Source organism: Cervus canadensis, chromosome 10, assembly GCF_019320065.1.
Source record: "Cervus canadensis isolate Bull #8, Minnesota chromosome 10, ASM1932006v1, whole genome shotgun sequence".
Lineage (NCBI taxonomy): Eukaryota > Metazoa > Chordata > Mammalia > Artiodactyla > Cervidae > Cervus > Cervus canadensis.
Window position 1 is genome coordinate 53,894,288 of NC_057395.1, and position 13,468 is coordinate 53,907,755.

The 13,468-nt window shown below is 64.5% G+C and overlaps 1 protein-coding gene across 1 annotated transcript in view; it reads left to right on the forward strand.

Annotated features, from left to right (window-relative positions):
- LAMA5 (laminin subunit alpha 5) overlaps nt 1–13,368 on the forward strand; it is a 51,773-nt gene extending 38,405 nt beyond the window's left edge. The window contains exons 42-80 of the mRNA XM_043479134.1: nt 368–481; nt 686–813; nt 1,052–1,132; nt 1,240–1,454; nt 1,836–1,936; nt 2,145–2,325; nt 2,421–2,570; nt 2,946–3,097; nt 3,184–3,294; nt 3,519–3,630; nt 4,257–4,427; nt 4,582–4,778; nt 4,980–5,096; nt 5,212–5,366; nt 5,641–5,782; nt 5,907–6,009; nt 6,627–6,737; nt 7,495–7,674; nt 7,769–7,917; nt 7,995–8,165; nt 8,263–8,399; nt 8,483–8,636; nt 8,756–8,889; nt 8,964–9,126; nt 9,374–9,499; nt 9,591–9,739; nt 9,834–9,966; nt 10,047–10,193; nt 10,292–10,422; nt 10,534–10,698; nt 10,796–10,934; nt 11,024–11,169; nt 11,255–11,447; nt 11,534–11,698; nt 11,805–11,967; nt 12,089–12,222; nt 12,298–12,391; nt 12,602–12,721; nt 12,862–13,368. Coding sequence (XP_043335069.1) covers nt 368–481; nt 686–813; nt 1,052–1,132; nt 1,240–1,454; nt 1,836–1,936; nt 2,145–2,325; nt 2,421–2,570; nt 2,946–3,097; nt 3,184–3,294; nt 3,519–3,630; nt 4,257–4,427; nt 4,582–4,778; nt 4,980–5,096; nt 5,212–5,366; nt 5,641–5,782; nt 5,907–6,009; nt 6,627–6,737; nt 7,495–7,674; nt 7,769–7,917; nt 7,995–8,165; nt 8,263–8,399; nt 8,483–8,636; nt 8,756–8,889; nt 8,964–9,126; nt 9,374–9,499; nt 9,591–9,739; nt 9,834–9,966; nt 10,047–10,193; nt 10,292–10,422; nt 10,534–10,698; nt 10,796–10,934; nt 11,024–11,169; nt 11,255–11,447; nt 11,534–11,698; nt 11,805–11,967; nt 12,089–12,222; nt 12,298–12,391; nt 12,602–12,721; nt 12,862–12,989 — 5,562 coding nt within the window. The 3' untranslated portion in view covers nt 12,990–13,368. The remainder of the gene's footprint in view (nt 1–367; nt 482–685; nt 814–1,051; nt 1,133–1,239; nt 1,455–1,835; nt 1,937–2,144; nt 2,326–2,420; nt 2,571–2,945; nt 3,098–3,183; nt 3,295–3,518; nt 3,631–4,256; nt 4,428–4,581; nt 4,779–4,979; nt 5,097–5,211; nt 5,367–5,640; nt 5,783–5,906; nt 6,010–6,626; nt 6,738–7,494; nt 7,675–7,768; nt 7,918–7,994; nt 8,166–8,262; nt 8,400–8,482; nt 8,637–8,755; nt 8,890–8,963; nt 9,127–9,373; nt 9,500–9,590; nt 9,740–9,833; nt 9,967–10,046; nt 10,194–10,291; nt 10,423–10,533; nt 10,699–10,795; nt 10,935–11,023; nt 11,170–11,254; nt 11,448–11,533; nt 11,699–11,804; nt 11,968–12,088; nt 12,223–12,297; nt 12,392–12,601; nt 12,722–12,861) is intronic.
- The last annotated feature ends 100 nt before the right edge of the window (nt 13,369–13,468 follow it).

Genomic DNA, 13,468 nt, shown 5'->3' on the forward strand with positions numbered 1-13,468 from the left:
GGCCTCCGTCTCCATCTCACCCCACTTCTCCTCTTATACCTGCTGGGCATCACCCTGCTAGCAGCCAGCCTTCCCACCTCAGGCCGAGCCGGCTGCTTATTCGACCATCTGCTTGTCCACTGTCAGGCTGCTCCCTGCCTGGCCCCTGTGTGCACTAGCTGGCCTTCACTCATTTAGCGCACAGTTCGTCTTATATCCACAGTTCACCCAGACAGCATCCACTTCACCTCCTCCACACCTCACCTGTGCCTTCAGCCCGTCAGGGTCAGGACCCCAGAGGGCTAACCCATGAGCATGGTCCCTGGTTTGCCCCCGCATCAGGCTGGCCCTGCCTCCTTCCCTGACCACCAATGCCCACCCACTCCAGGAGTGTGCCCCTGGCTATTACCGGGACATCAAAGGTCTCTTCCTGGGTCGCTGCATCCCCTGTCAGTGCCACAGCCACTCAGACCGCTGCCTCCCTGGCTCAGGCATCTGTGTAGTAAGTGGGGCCCCGTGGGGGGTGGGAAGCCGGCACCAAAGACACAGGGTAGGGAAGGCCAGGGCACCTTTGGGTCCGTGGTGGTGGGTACGCTGAGGTGTAGGCAGGGGTGGGTGCCCTGGGCACAGACCCTGCAGAGCTGGGGATGGAGCTGGTGGGAGCCAGGCCTCCACTGTGGGTGCTGAACTGTTCCCTCTGCCCCAGGGCTGCCAGCACAACACCGAGGGTGACCACTGCGAGCGCTGCCAGGCCGGCTTCGTGCGCACTGGTTCCGAGGACCCTGCAGCCCCCTGTATCAGCTGCCCCTGCCCCCTGGCCGTGCCTTCCAACAAGTAAGCTGGGCCAGCCATCCCGGGTCCCGACTGTTGGCTGGTGGCCCAAAGTCTTTATAGACCCAGAAGGGAATACCACCCCCACACCTGGTTGAATCAACACTGCCCTCTGTGGAGGCCATTGCAGCCAGGTGGGCCCATGAGGTGGGACCCCAGCACCTGGTGCCTGGCCCAGCCTAAGTACACAGGTGCTTGCCCAGAGGATGCCAGTGTGTGATGACCACTTCCGTCTTTGCAGCTTCGCGACAGGCTGCATCCTGCGAGGTGGCCGCACCCAGTGTCTCTGCAAACCCGGCTACGCTGGGGCCTCTTGCGAGCGGTGAGCTGGGCGGCAGTGCCTGAGTGGGGCAGGGTCTGTTTGAGAGGCCCAGGGCACTGAGTGCCTGAGCCAGCGCCACCCACTGGCCCCGCTCATCCCCACCCCAGGTGTGCACCCGGCTTCTTCGGGAACCCCCTGGTGCTGGGCAGCTCGTGCCAGCCCTGTGACTGTAGCGGAAACGGCGACCCGAACATGCTCTTCAGCGACTGCGACCCCCTGACAGGCGCCTGCCGCGGCTGCCTGCGCCACACCACTGGGCCCCACTGCGAGAGCTGCGCCCCTGGCTTCTACGGCAATGCCCTGTTGCCCGGCAACTGCACCCGTAAGCGGGGAGGGCAGGAACGAGGGGTGTCCCACCCAAGCAGGCTGTGTCCTGGGCCGAGCCCAGCATGGATGGTGTGGACCTGACCAGGCCCCCCGAGCTCACAGTTAGGCACCCCCTGGCTGGGCCAGGGGTTGTTTGGAGACTCTGGCCTCTCTTGAGGGTGGGGGCTGAGCCTGGGCTGAGCGAAGTTGGGCACAGTGGGACAGTGAGCGGGCAGCTGTGTGGTCTGGACCTGGATGGAGCAGGGAGGTGGTGAAAAGTAAGCATCTGGGGGCTTCGTTTGGGGCAGGAAGAAGGTGCATGTGGAGTAGGAGCCTAGTAAGGGCTTCCGAGGGCTGGGAAGAAGCTGGGGTGATTTCCCAGGGTGACTTTCTGCAGGGTGTGACTGCTCCCCATGTGGGACGGAGGCCTGTGACCCCCACAGTGGACACTGCCTGTGCAAGGCCGGTGTGACTGGGCTGCGCTGTGACCGCTGTCAGGTAGCACTTCCTGGGAGGGGCGGGGCCTTGGTGTAGGGGCGGGGCTCGGTAGGATGGGTGGGGTTTGTGGGTGGGGCTCAGGGCGATAGGGGCGGGGCCCGGTGGGAGGGGAGGGGCTCTGTGTGGGCGGGACCTCATGGCTCCAGGGCTGAAGGAAGGTGGGTTTTGAGGGCTGGACAGAGCCGTTGACTGCAGTCTGTGCCCCCAGGAAGGACATTTTGGCTTCGAGGGCTGCGAGGGCTGTCGCCCATGTGCCTGTGGACCAGCCGCCGAGAGTTCCGAGTGCCACCCCCAAAGTGGGCAGTGCCACTGCCGACCAGGGACTGGGGGACCCCAATGTCGCGAGTGTGCCCCCGGCCACTGGGGGCTCCCCGAGCAGGGCTGCAGGCGTGAGTGCGAGCAGGCGGGGCACCTTGGTGTGGCGAGTACCCCCAGGGTCCTCAGCCAGCTACTCATCCCGCCTCTCCCGCCCCTCCCACCCAAGGCTGCCAGTGCCAAGAGGGCCACTGTGACCTGCACACGGGCCGCTGCACGTGCCCTCCTGGGGTCAGTGGGGAACGCTGTGAGACCTGCAGCCACCAGCACCAGGTGCCCGTGCCGGGAGGTCCTGGGGGCCACGGCGTGCACTGTGAAGGTGCGTCCCTGCCCTGCCCACTGCCCTGGCCACCGAAACACACCTGGTTCACCCTGCCCTGGGGCAGTGCAGGTCCCAGCCCCGTGCTGACCTGGCGACCCTGACATTCATCTCAACTTCCAGAGCCGCCCTAGAGCCCTAGCTCTCCTTCTCAGTTTTCTGAGACCTCACAGCTGTCCTCCTGTTGACCCTGAGACCCCCATGCTAACCTCTGACCCCCCACTCACCTCATCACCCTCAGCCCAGCACCCCTGTTATATCTCTGTGAGCCCCGGTGACCATCTCTACCATGCTGACGCCCCCATGACTCCCTGCTGGGCCCCGGCCCCGCCCTCCCTGCCCCTCACCCCACACCGACCTGCCCCCTGCCTACAGTGTGTGACCACTGTGTGGTCCTGCTCCTGGACGACCTGGAGCGGGCTGGCGCCCTCCTCCCTGCCATCCGGGAGCAGCTGAGTGGCATCAACGCCAGCTCTGTGGCCTGGGCCAGGCTACACAGGCTGAATGCCTCTATCACCGACCTGCAGGTACTGCCCTGCCTGACCCCCAGGCACCCTCTCCCGGCCCGTAGCCTACCCATCCTGGGTCACAGACTCACCTTTTTCTCCCCCAGAGCCAGCTTCGGAGCCCCCCAGGCCCCCATTATGAGACCATACAGCAGCTGGAGGCACTGGAACAACAGACCTCAAGCCTCGGGCAGGACACTCAGCATCTGGATGGCCAGGCAGGCCCCTGGGGACTCCTGCCCCAGAACCCCCTGGAACATTCCTCCTCCAGAGAAGCCCCCACTCACTCTCAGCCAAACCTTCCCTGAGAAGTCTCTCTCCTCAGGCCCCAAACCATCCAAAGTCACCCCTGACCTTCAGCTCAGGCTCAAGGTCCCTCCCAGGGCCCCAGGCTTTCCCCAGCCAGCAGGGGCTGAGGCCTGATGGGGAACTTTGTCCACAGGCCACCAGAGCCCGAGCCCAGGCCAGTCAACTACTGGACAGCACTGACGCCACGCTAGGCCGGGCACAGACGCTGCTGGCAGCCGTCCGGGCTGTGGACCTTGCCCTGAGCGGTAGGCACTGGCTCAGCTGGGCGGGTGAGGAGAGTTGAGCAGAATGATGTTCAGGGCTGAGGGCAAGGGGTGTGTCTCTGGGGGCTTGGCCTCTAAACACACTTCGGGGTGTCTGTTTAGACAGGGAGATGGTGTCCTGGTCACAGAAGCATCAGGTCTGAGTAGGGAAGGGAGAGGGGCAGCCCATGTGGCCAGAACGAGAGGGCAGGCAGTCCCTGCAAAGTGGGAAAAGTGGTGGGTGAGCCTTAGTTACAACCTGACACCTGTCACAAGAAGAGATCAGAAGGGACCAGGCCCAGGCCAGGGTCTAGGAGATGAAATTGCAACTGAGCGCTGGGCTGGGAGGAGGGATGGTTAAACCAGGGGGCCAAGGAGTGGGCTGAGCAGAGGGAGTGGTGGGGGTATTGCCGTGGGGGCTGCAGGAGGTGAGGGGACATGGGCCAGAGGCCAGGCAGGCCTCAGAGTCGTGGCCTGGAGCAGGATCTCTGTCCAGGGCCTGCCAGCTCATGTGTGGGGTGCCTGAAGAGGCTTAGCCAGAGGCTTCTGGATGGAAGCTAATGGGCAGAGGTCTGCCCAATAGCAGGCCATCCCTGGGCCCTGACAGCCCGTTGCCCAAACCCCCACAGAGCTTGAGTCCCAGACGGACCGCCTGGCACCAGCCAATGCCTCAGTCCCGTCAGGCGAGCAACTGCGCCGGGTCCTGGCCGAGGTGGAACGGCTGCTGCAGGAGATGCAAGCCCGTGACCTGGGGGTTCCACGAGCAGCCGCTGAGGCCGAGCTGGGGGAGGCCCAGCGATGTGAGTGGGGTCTGCCCAGCAGGGCAGAGTTGGGAGGGCCCTGGGGCTGAGGCCAGCCCAGACTGGTGTCGCATCAGCTTGACAGGGTGGATGGGGGCTGGCAGGCACCAGGGGGCACTGCCCGAGTGACCATTCCTACACTGGGCCTTGCCAGTGCTGGGCCGTGTGCAGGAGCAGCTGACCAGACCCTGGGAGAGAAACCAGGCACTGGTCACACACACCCGAGACCAGCTGGCCCAGCATGAGGCCGGACTCATGGACCTGCGGGAGGCCCTGAATCGGGCAGTGGGCACCACACGGGAGGCAGAGGAGCTCAACAGCCGCAACCAGGAGCGCCTGGAGGAAGCCCTGGTAGAGAGCTGGCCCTGCCCCTCCTCCTCCCCGCCCCCTCCTCCACCCCACCACCTCCTCCACCCTCCTCTCCTCCCCGCCCCCTCCTCCACCCCTCCTCCTCCCTGCCCCCTCGGACTCATCACCACGTCACCCCCACCCCTTTACTTTCCCACCTCACCTCTGTTCTGTTACCTCCCATGCTCTCCCCATCATCTCCAGCAACGGAAGCAGGAGCTGTCCCGGGACAATGCCACTTTGGGGGCTACTCTTCAGGCTGCCAGAGACACCCTGGCCCGGGTCTCTGAGCTTCTGCGTGGCATGGACCAGGCCAGGGAGGTGAGCACCCCCCTCCCCAAGGGCTGCATACTCAGTGGGGACGGGCATGCCCAGATCAGGTTTGGGTGAACAAGGATGGGGACGAGGGTCCCATCTTACCTACCCCTCACCCCAGGAGTATGAGCACCTCGCTGCCAGCCTGGATGGCGCCCGGACGCCGCTGCTTGAGAAGATGCATGCCTTCTCCCCAGCGAGCAGCAAACTGGAACTGGTAGAGGCTGCTGAGGCCCACGCGTGGCAGCTGGACCAGCTGGCACTCAACCTTTCCAGGTATGGGGCCCAAACAGGATGCCGTGGGTAGGGCAGAGCTGGTTTGCGAGGGCTGTTAGACGGAGCAGCCATTGTTCCTGCAGGGCCGGGCAGAAGTTGGGGCCCAGGTTGGCAGACAGGAGCAGGAAAGGAACACTGGGCAATGGAGGGTCATGACCTAGGCCGGGAGTCTGGGGCCAGCAGGCAGGCAGGCCCAGCAGCTGTGATGGGGAGGCCAGTGAGCTGGGCTGAGCCCCCACTCTAGCCTCGGACCTTCCCTGGCTTCCCCTCACAGCATCATCCAAGGAGTCAACCAGGACCGCTTCATCCAGAGGGCCATTGAGGCCGCTAACGCGTACAGCAGCATTCTGCAAGCCGTGCAGGCTGCTGAGGGCGCTGCTGACCAGGCCCGGCAGCAAGCGAGCCACACGTGGGCGGTGAGGCCCTGACCCTCCCACCCCACCCCACCTCCACAGCCCCGGCTGCAGCCCCAGCTACAGCCCCTGTTCCTGGCAGCCCCTTAAGGCAGGGCTAAACCATGTCCTATCCCCGCATCTGCAGATGGTGGTGCAGCGGGGCCTGGCGCCCCGGGCCCGGGAGCTACTGGCTAACAGCAGTGCCCTGGAAGAGGCCGTCCTGGGAGAGCAGCGGAGACTGGACCTCGGTGAGTGTCATGTCCCGAGGGGTGTCCCGGCTCTGTGGGACTCTTGCCCTCCAGCCACGTTGTATGGGGGTTCGTGGATTGCCACTGTGAGAGTCAGGATGGCAGTTGCCATGGGTGTGAATTTTCCCCACTGCCCAGGCAAGTCCACTCCTGGAGCCCTGCAAAGGCTCACCCACCCTATCTTTGTGACAGGCACCCAGGATGTGGAAGGGCCTGGGGAGAGGACACGAGAACCAGCTGATGGTTCTGTTGTCTTGGCTGAGGGCCATGCGTGTGCTAGGCCATGGGGGAGGGCCAGGCAGGCTGTGTGTGTGTGTGTGCACCCTCTGCTGTGAGCACCTCAGGGCGCTGGTGGCCATGCACAGTGGCTTAGCTTTTCTGAGCCTCCATTGTTTCACCTATAAAATGGGGACGGTTGCATTTGCTGTGGGCCCAGGAGGCTGCTCTGAGGCTTGGGCTGCAGTACTTCCCCCCACGCAGATGGCTCTTGTGTCCAGGTGTCTCCCTCTGACTGTGTGTGTGTGAGCCTTAACACTCCCTGGTCAGGAGGACTGAAGTGGCTGTACCTGTACTGTGGGGGCGGGGGCTCCTCAGGATTGAAGCCATCTCCCCCACAGCGCGGGCCACCCTCCAGGACACTGGGACCCAGCTCCGCGATGCCCGGGCCAGGAAGGAGCAGCTGGCAGCCCGTGTCCGGGAGGTGCAAGCCATGCTGGCTATGGACACAGGTAGGGTGGCTCTCCTCCCTGCACTTCCCCCACCTCTTGTCCCCAGAACTGAAGGGGCACCTGCCCACACGGGCATCAACCCACCAGCCCTGCCTGTCCAGTGGGGTCACCATCCAGGAGGGGGACCAGGGTGGTTCCAACCCCAAGGACTCTCCCCAGCCCTAAGGACCTTCTTCTGGTTGGGAATCAAGACACCAAACAAAGGTTGCCCCCAACGTCAGCCTGGGTAGCACGTGAAGCCAGGAGGAACGGGGAGCATTTGGAGAGAGGACGTGGGGCGGGCGGGGAAGGTACAGGTGTTCAGTGGGCTCAGAGGTGGCGGCAGCAGCAGAGGTCAGTGTGGCTGGAGCTGGACACCCAGGAGACACCTCGAGGGTCTGGGGGCCAGGAGGGCTCAGGGCACAGGAGGGATCCCTGCTGACTTGAGAGTGGACCCTGCCTACCAGCCTAGGGGCCACGGGAACTCTGGAAGGACCTCAGGAAAGATGGAGTGGCAGGGTGGGGGGCCGACTAGGGGGAGATGAGGCTGATCTGATGCAGGCAGGCTTCAGGGGACTCCACTCAGGCGTGTGGCTGGCACAGGCGGGCTATCTTATCTGGGAGAGGGTGGTGGGTGAGTCTCAACTGCCCTGAGATTCTCACGAGGCGAGGGGCCGGGGGTTAATTCCCTGTTGCTGGTCCTGGCAGGGGGGTCTTAGCGGTCTCCCCACATGGGGATGAGCCCCCCCTCACTGAGCCTGCACATGGCCCACCGCAGATGAGACGAGCAAGAAGATAGCCCATGCCAAGGCCGTGGCCGCCGAGGCCCAGGACACGGCTGCCCGCATGCAGTCCCAGCTTCAGGACATGCACAGGAATGTGGAGCGGTGGCAGGGCCAGTACAAGGGCCTGCAGAGCCAGGACCTGGGCCGTGTGGTGCTTGATGCTGGCCGCTCAGGTGAGCCCTGGGGCATGGTGCCCTGATGGTGGGTGGGCCAGGGTGTGCAGGCCAGGCACTCAGGGCTGCTTTCCCCTCTGTTCCCTGCCTGCAGTGTCCACCCTGGAGAAGACGCTGCCACAGCTGCTGGCCAAGCTGAACCTCCTGCAGGACCGCGGGGCACACAACGCCAGCCTGGCTCTGTCAGCCAGTATTGGCCGCGTGCGGGAGCTCATCGCCCAGGCCCGTGGTGCCGCCAGCAAGGTGGGTGCGAGTGCCAGGGCCACGTGGGCATCTGGGAGACCAGGAGGCGGACGCTGACAGGCCGTGTGTCCCCACAGGTCAAGGTGCCCATGAAGTTCAACGGGAGCTCAGGGGTGCAGCTGCGCACCCCTCGGGACCTCACCAACCTCGCCTCCTACACTGCCCTCAAGTTCTACCTGCAGAGCCCAGAGCCCACAGCCGGCCAGGTCGTGGGGGACCAGTTTGTGCTGTACATGGGCGGCCACCAGGTAGCAGGCGGGCTCTGCAGGCTGGGTGGAGCTGGGTGCCAGGCTGGAGCGGGTGGGGTGCCCGAGGCCCTGCCCCACTGAGTCTCCTGTCACCCAGGCCACCGGTGACTACATGGGTGTGGCTCTGCGGGGCCAGAGGGTGCACTGGGTGTACCAGCTCGGCGGGGCAGGGCCTGCGACCCTCAGCATCGACGAGGACATTGGGGAGCAGTTCGCGGCCGTCAGCATTGACAGGTAGGACACCCAGTCCCCACAGCACTCCCCCACCTGCGAGTGTGGCCGCGTGTCCACACCTCACCTCCCACTTCTGCCTTCAGGATCCTCCAGTTTGGCCGCATGTCTGTGACGGTGGAGAATCGGATGGTCCAGGAGACCAAGGGAGACACAGTGGCCCCTGGGGCTGAGGGGCTGCTCAATGTCCAGCCGGACGATTTCGTCTTCTATGTGGGGGGCTACCCCAGCAACTTCACGGTGAGCCTGGCCGGCCTGGGTGCGCAAGCCGCCCTGCCCTCCTGTCCCAGGAAGTCCTGCTCAGTGTCTGGCCTGAGCTCCCCGCTGGGGTCTGCCCTGACTGTGCACTGTGCCCACAGCCCCCCGAACCCCTACGCTTCCCCGGCTACCGGGGTTGCATTGAACTGGACACGCTCAACGAGGAGGTGGTCAGTCTCTACAACTTTGAGAAAACCTTCCAGCTGGACACAGCTGTGGACAAGCCTTGTGCCCGGTACGTGTGGTCTGAGCCAGCGCTCACTCCGACTCCGCCCACCCTCAGCTGACCTTTCCACCTCTGACTGGCAGCTCCAAGTCAACCGGGGACCCATGGCTCACAGATGGCTCCTACCTGGACGGCTCCGGTTTTGCCTGCATCAGCATGGAGAGCCAGTTCAGCAACACCAAACGCTTCGACCAGGAGCTGAGACTCGTGTCCTACAGCGGCATCATCTTCTTCCTGCAGCATCAGGCATGTCCGCTTGTCCATGCCCCCCTCCTTCCCCCACCCACTATTCACACCCCCCACCTCGCCTGCTGTCCGTGCCCCCACCCACTATCCATGCCCCTGCCTGCCTGCTGTCCATGCCCCCATCTACTATTCATGCCCCTGCCTGCCTGCTGTCCATGCCCCCATCTACTATCCATGCCCCTGCCTGCCTGCTGTCCATGCCCTCTCCCCTGCCCACTTGGCTGTGCTGACCCTCCCCTTTCCCCAGGACCAGTTCCTGTGCCTGGCTGTGCAAGAAGGCAAACTCGTGCTCCTCTATGATTTTGGCGCAGGCCTGAAGGAGGCCGACCCGCTGCAGCAACCTCCGCCACAGCTGACTGCAACCAGCAAGGCGGTAAGGCTGGGTTCAGAGAAGGCCCTGGGTGGAGAGGGGCAGCGGGGTCGCAGCTCCCCTGAAGGTGCCCACCTGTGCTGGCGCCTCCCAGATCCAGGTGTTCTTGCTGGGGGGCAACCGGAAGCGTGTGCTGGTGCGCGTGGAGAGGACCACAGTGTTCAGCGTGGAGCAGGAGAATGTGCTGGAGCTGGCTGATGCCTACTACCTGGGGGGCGTGCCGCCCAGCCGACTGCCTGCTAGGTGAGCACTGGCCTGGGGCGGGGGGTGGGGGTGGGGGGGCAGGGCGCGGGGAGGCCACCCCTGTGGCTCATCCCGTGGGCACTGGTGCCTGCAGCCTGCGGCAGCTCTTCCCCTCTGGAGGCTCTGTGCGAGGCTGCGTCAAGGGCATCAAGGCCCTGGGCAAGTACGTGGATCTCAAGAGGCTGAACACCACGGGCATCAGCGCCGGCTGCACCACTGACCTGCTGGTGAGTCCCCTCCCGCCCCCGGCCGTGTGCATGCCCTTTCCAGCTGCCACCGCAGGCCCTCACAGTCGCTCTGCCCGCAGGTGGGACGGGCCATGACTTTCCACGGCCACGGCTTCCTGCGCCTGGCTCTCCCCAGCGATGCTGTGCCCCTCACAGGTGATGTCTACTCTGGCTTTGGCTTCCGCAGCAGCCAGGACAGTGCGCTGCTCTTCCAACGAGAGTCCCTGGTACGTCCGCCCCACCTCCAGGGCAGCAGGGTTGGGGCTTGTGGCCAGAGGGAGTCTGGGCCCCCAGCCTGGCTCACTGACCCAACCATGCTCTTCAGGGTGGGCCATGCGAGGTGACCCTACAGCAGGGTCATGTGACCCTCCGGCTGGCCAGGACTGAGCTGAAGACACAAGAGCGTTTTGATGACGGGGCCGCCCACTACGTCACTTTCTACAGCAACAGCACGGGGTGAGCCCGGCTCACCTGGCCTCTCCAGGGCAGGGAGGCAGGGCTGAGGGTTTGGGGACAATGCACTGCAGGTTGGGTGGCAGGGCAGGGAAACACCACTCTCCTCACCAGGGTCTGGCTCTACGTGGACGACCAGCTTCAGGAGATGAAACCCTACCGGGGGCCACGGCCCCAGCCTCAGCCCGCGGGGCCTCCTCAGCTCCTCTTGGGGGGCTCGCCCAAGGCCGATGACATTCGTAACTTCAGTGGCTGCATCAGCAATGTTTTTGTCCTGCGGTGAGCTGAGTGGGCATGGGGGTGGGGGGTGGTGTTTGCTGGCAAGAACCTGCTGACTTGGCCTCAGCCACTGACCTGCACCCCTCGCCCTCCGCAGGCTCCTGGGGCCTCAGCGCGTGTTTGACCTGCAGGAGAACCTGGGCAGCTTCAATGTGAGCTCAGGCTGCACCCCAGCCCCTCGCACCCAGCTCCCGGAGCAGGTCCCACAAGGGCTGCGGGCCACCGTGTCTCGGAAGGTGGGGTACAGGAGGGGTGTGGGCGGCGGGGCTGGGGTGGGCAGAAGGCCGCCTCCTCATGTCCCCGCATCCCCATCCGACCCACCCAGGCTGCCCGCCGAAGCCGGCAGCCTGCCCAGGACTCTGCCTGCTCGCCACCTGGGTCCCTCAGGACCATCCGAGACGCCTACCAGTTTGGGGGTCCCCTGACCAGTTACCTGGAGTTTGCACATGTCCCGGCCTCCCGCAGTGACTGGTAAGCCTGGGTGGGGACCAGGGTGGGGGGTGCCACCGTGGGGTGGAGGTAGGGCACAAGGCTGACGCCCTTGCTTGGCTTCCAGGTCACAGCTCTCCATGCTCATCCGCCCACACGCCCCCCGAGGGTTCCTGCTCCTCGCTGTCCCCCAGACAGCCAGCAGCCCCTCCCTGCTTCTCTTCCTGAACCACAGACGCTTTGTAGCTCAGACCGAAGGCCCTGGGCCCCAGCTCCGAGTCCAGAGCCGCCAGCGTTCACGCACTGGCCAGTGGCATACGGTGAGGGACTGGGAGAAGGAACACGGGGCAGCGGGTCAGGGGGCATCTGGGAGCTCCCACCCTGATGTACCTCTCCCCACCCCCAGGTGTCCGTGCGCTGGGAGAAAAGTCGGATCCAGCTGGTCACAGACGGGGTCTGGGCCCAGAGCCAGGAGGGGCCAGGCCGGCAACACCAGGGGCAGCAGGGCCCCCGACCACACACACTCTTTGTGGGGGGCCTTCCTGCCAGTGGCCATAGCCCCAGGCTCCCAGTGAGTACCATCTTGCCCAGCCTCCCGCCCCTCCCCAGCCAGATGCTGTCCACCTTCCTCAGCACCCCAGGGACCTGACCCCAGCCCACTCTCTGTGTTCCCACAGGTGGCCATCAGCAGAGCTGGGTTCAGGGGTTGTGTGAAGAGGCTGAGGCTGGATGGGCGGCTCCTGGGGGCCCCCACACGGATGGTGGGGGTCACACCCTGCTTCTCAGGGCCCCTGGAGAAGGGCCTGTTCTTCACAGGCAGCGGGGGAGCCGTCACTCTAGGTCTGTCCCTGACCCATGCCCTCCCAGGTCTCTTGGGGTGGCCGAGGGGCAGAAGAGTGACAGCCAGAAAGGGCAGGGCCTGGGGTTGAAGCCCTCCCTCTCTCACCGCCCCTCCTTGCAGACACCCTGGGGGCCACACTGCCCGACGTGGCCCTGGAGCTGGAGGTGCGGCCCCAGACAGCCACCGGCCTGGTCTTCCACTTGGGCCGGGGAGAGACACCCCCATACCTAGAGCTGCAGGTGCTGGGGAAGCAGGTAAGACAGGTGTGAGCCGCAGCCTCAGGGTGGGATCGGGGCAGGCAGGGCCCCCTTGACCTCTCACACCCCCAGGTCCTGCTGTGGGCCAACGATGGCGCTGGTGAGTTCTCCACGCTGGTGACACGCCCCGAAGCACTGTGTGATGGGCACTGGCACCGACTGGGAGGTGAGCCGGGGCCTCTCCCAGCGGGAGGTAGGGGACACTCCTGACCCCCACCTGCTGCAGTCAAGCCTGGAGGGACTCGGCAGGGGTCAGCCGCAGGCCCCCAGTGGGGAGGGTGGCAGGGACTTAAAGCCAAAGAAACAGGGTGAACAGCCCCTGGCCCTGCGGCTGGCGAGTCCTCCTGGCCCAGCCACAAGGAAGCCGTGCTTGCAGTGACTAAAGGTGGGAACGTGCTCCGGCTGGAGGTGGACCAGCAGAGCAACCACACCCTGGGCCCAGTGCCGGCCACCTGGACCAACACCCTGGTGCCACTGCACCTCGGGGGCCTGCCAGGTGAGTGCAGCCTCGGCCTGGGGGCAGGGGGAGGGGGAAGGCTGCCCTGGGCACCAGGTGCTGAGGTTGAGAGTGGGGAGCCCAGGCCTGATGAGACACCAGCCTCTGCTCCAACCGGGCCCTCTCCTCCCCGCCTTTAGAACCCTGGAAAAGGCCTCCCTACAACGGCTGCGTGCGGAACCTAGTGCTCAACCAGGTGTTGGTCACCTGGCCTCCTACTGCGGGCGTGCAGGGGGCAGTGGGGGCCAGCGGCTGCCCAGCCACGTAGCACAGCCACACGAGGGGGTCTTCTGGAGCCCACAGGTGGTCTGCCCCGTCAGGCAGGGTCTTGCCCCCCAGAGCCCCCAGCCCCTCCACCAACGTGCAGATACCACCACCCTCAGCCAGCTTCTTAGATGAAGTCTGTGTGTATTTACCTAGACTCCAGATTCTACGGGTAATAAAGTCTTATTTCTGGGAGTGGTTTTTAAGTTATGTCTGACTTCCTAAAGGAAAGGGTAAATAACACTGTAAAATGGGGGTTTGTATTTTTTATCTTTCAATTTAATTATGAAATTTCCCTTCCACCAATATTCAGTAATAGGAAAGCTGTAAATCACTGGCCCCCCCTGCTTCTTGAAACAAAAATTAAAAAGTAACCTGTGTAACTGAGTGTTGACTTTAAATGTAGAAAAAGAAAAGCAGCCCAGTGGGTCTGGAGGCCCAAGCCCAGCACAAATGTCCCTCAGAGTCAGAACCCAGGCCCAG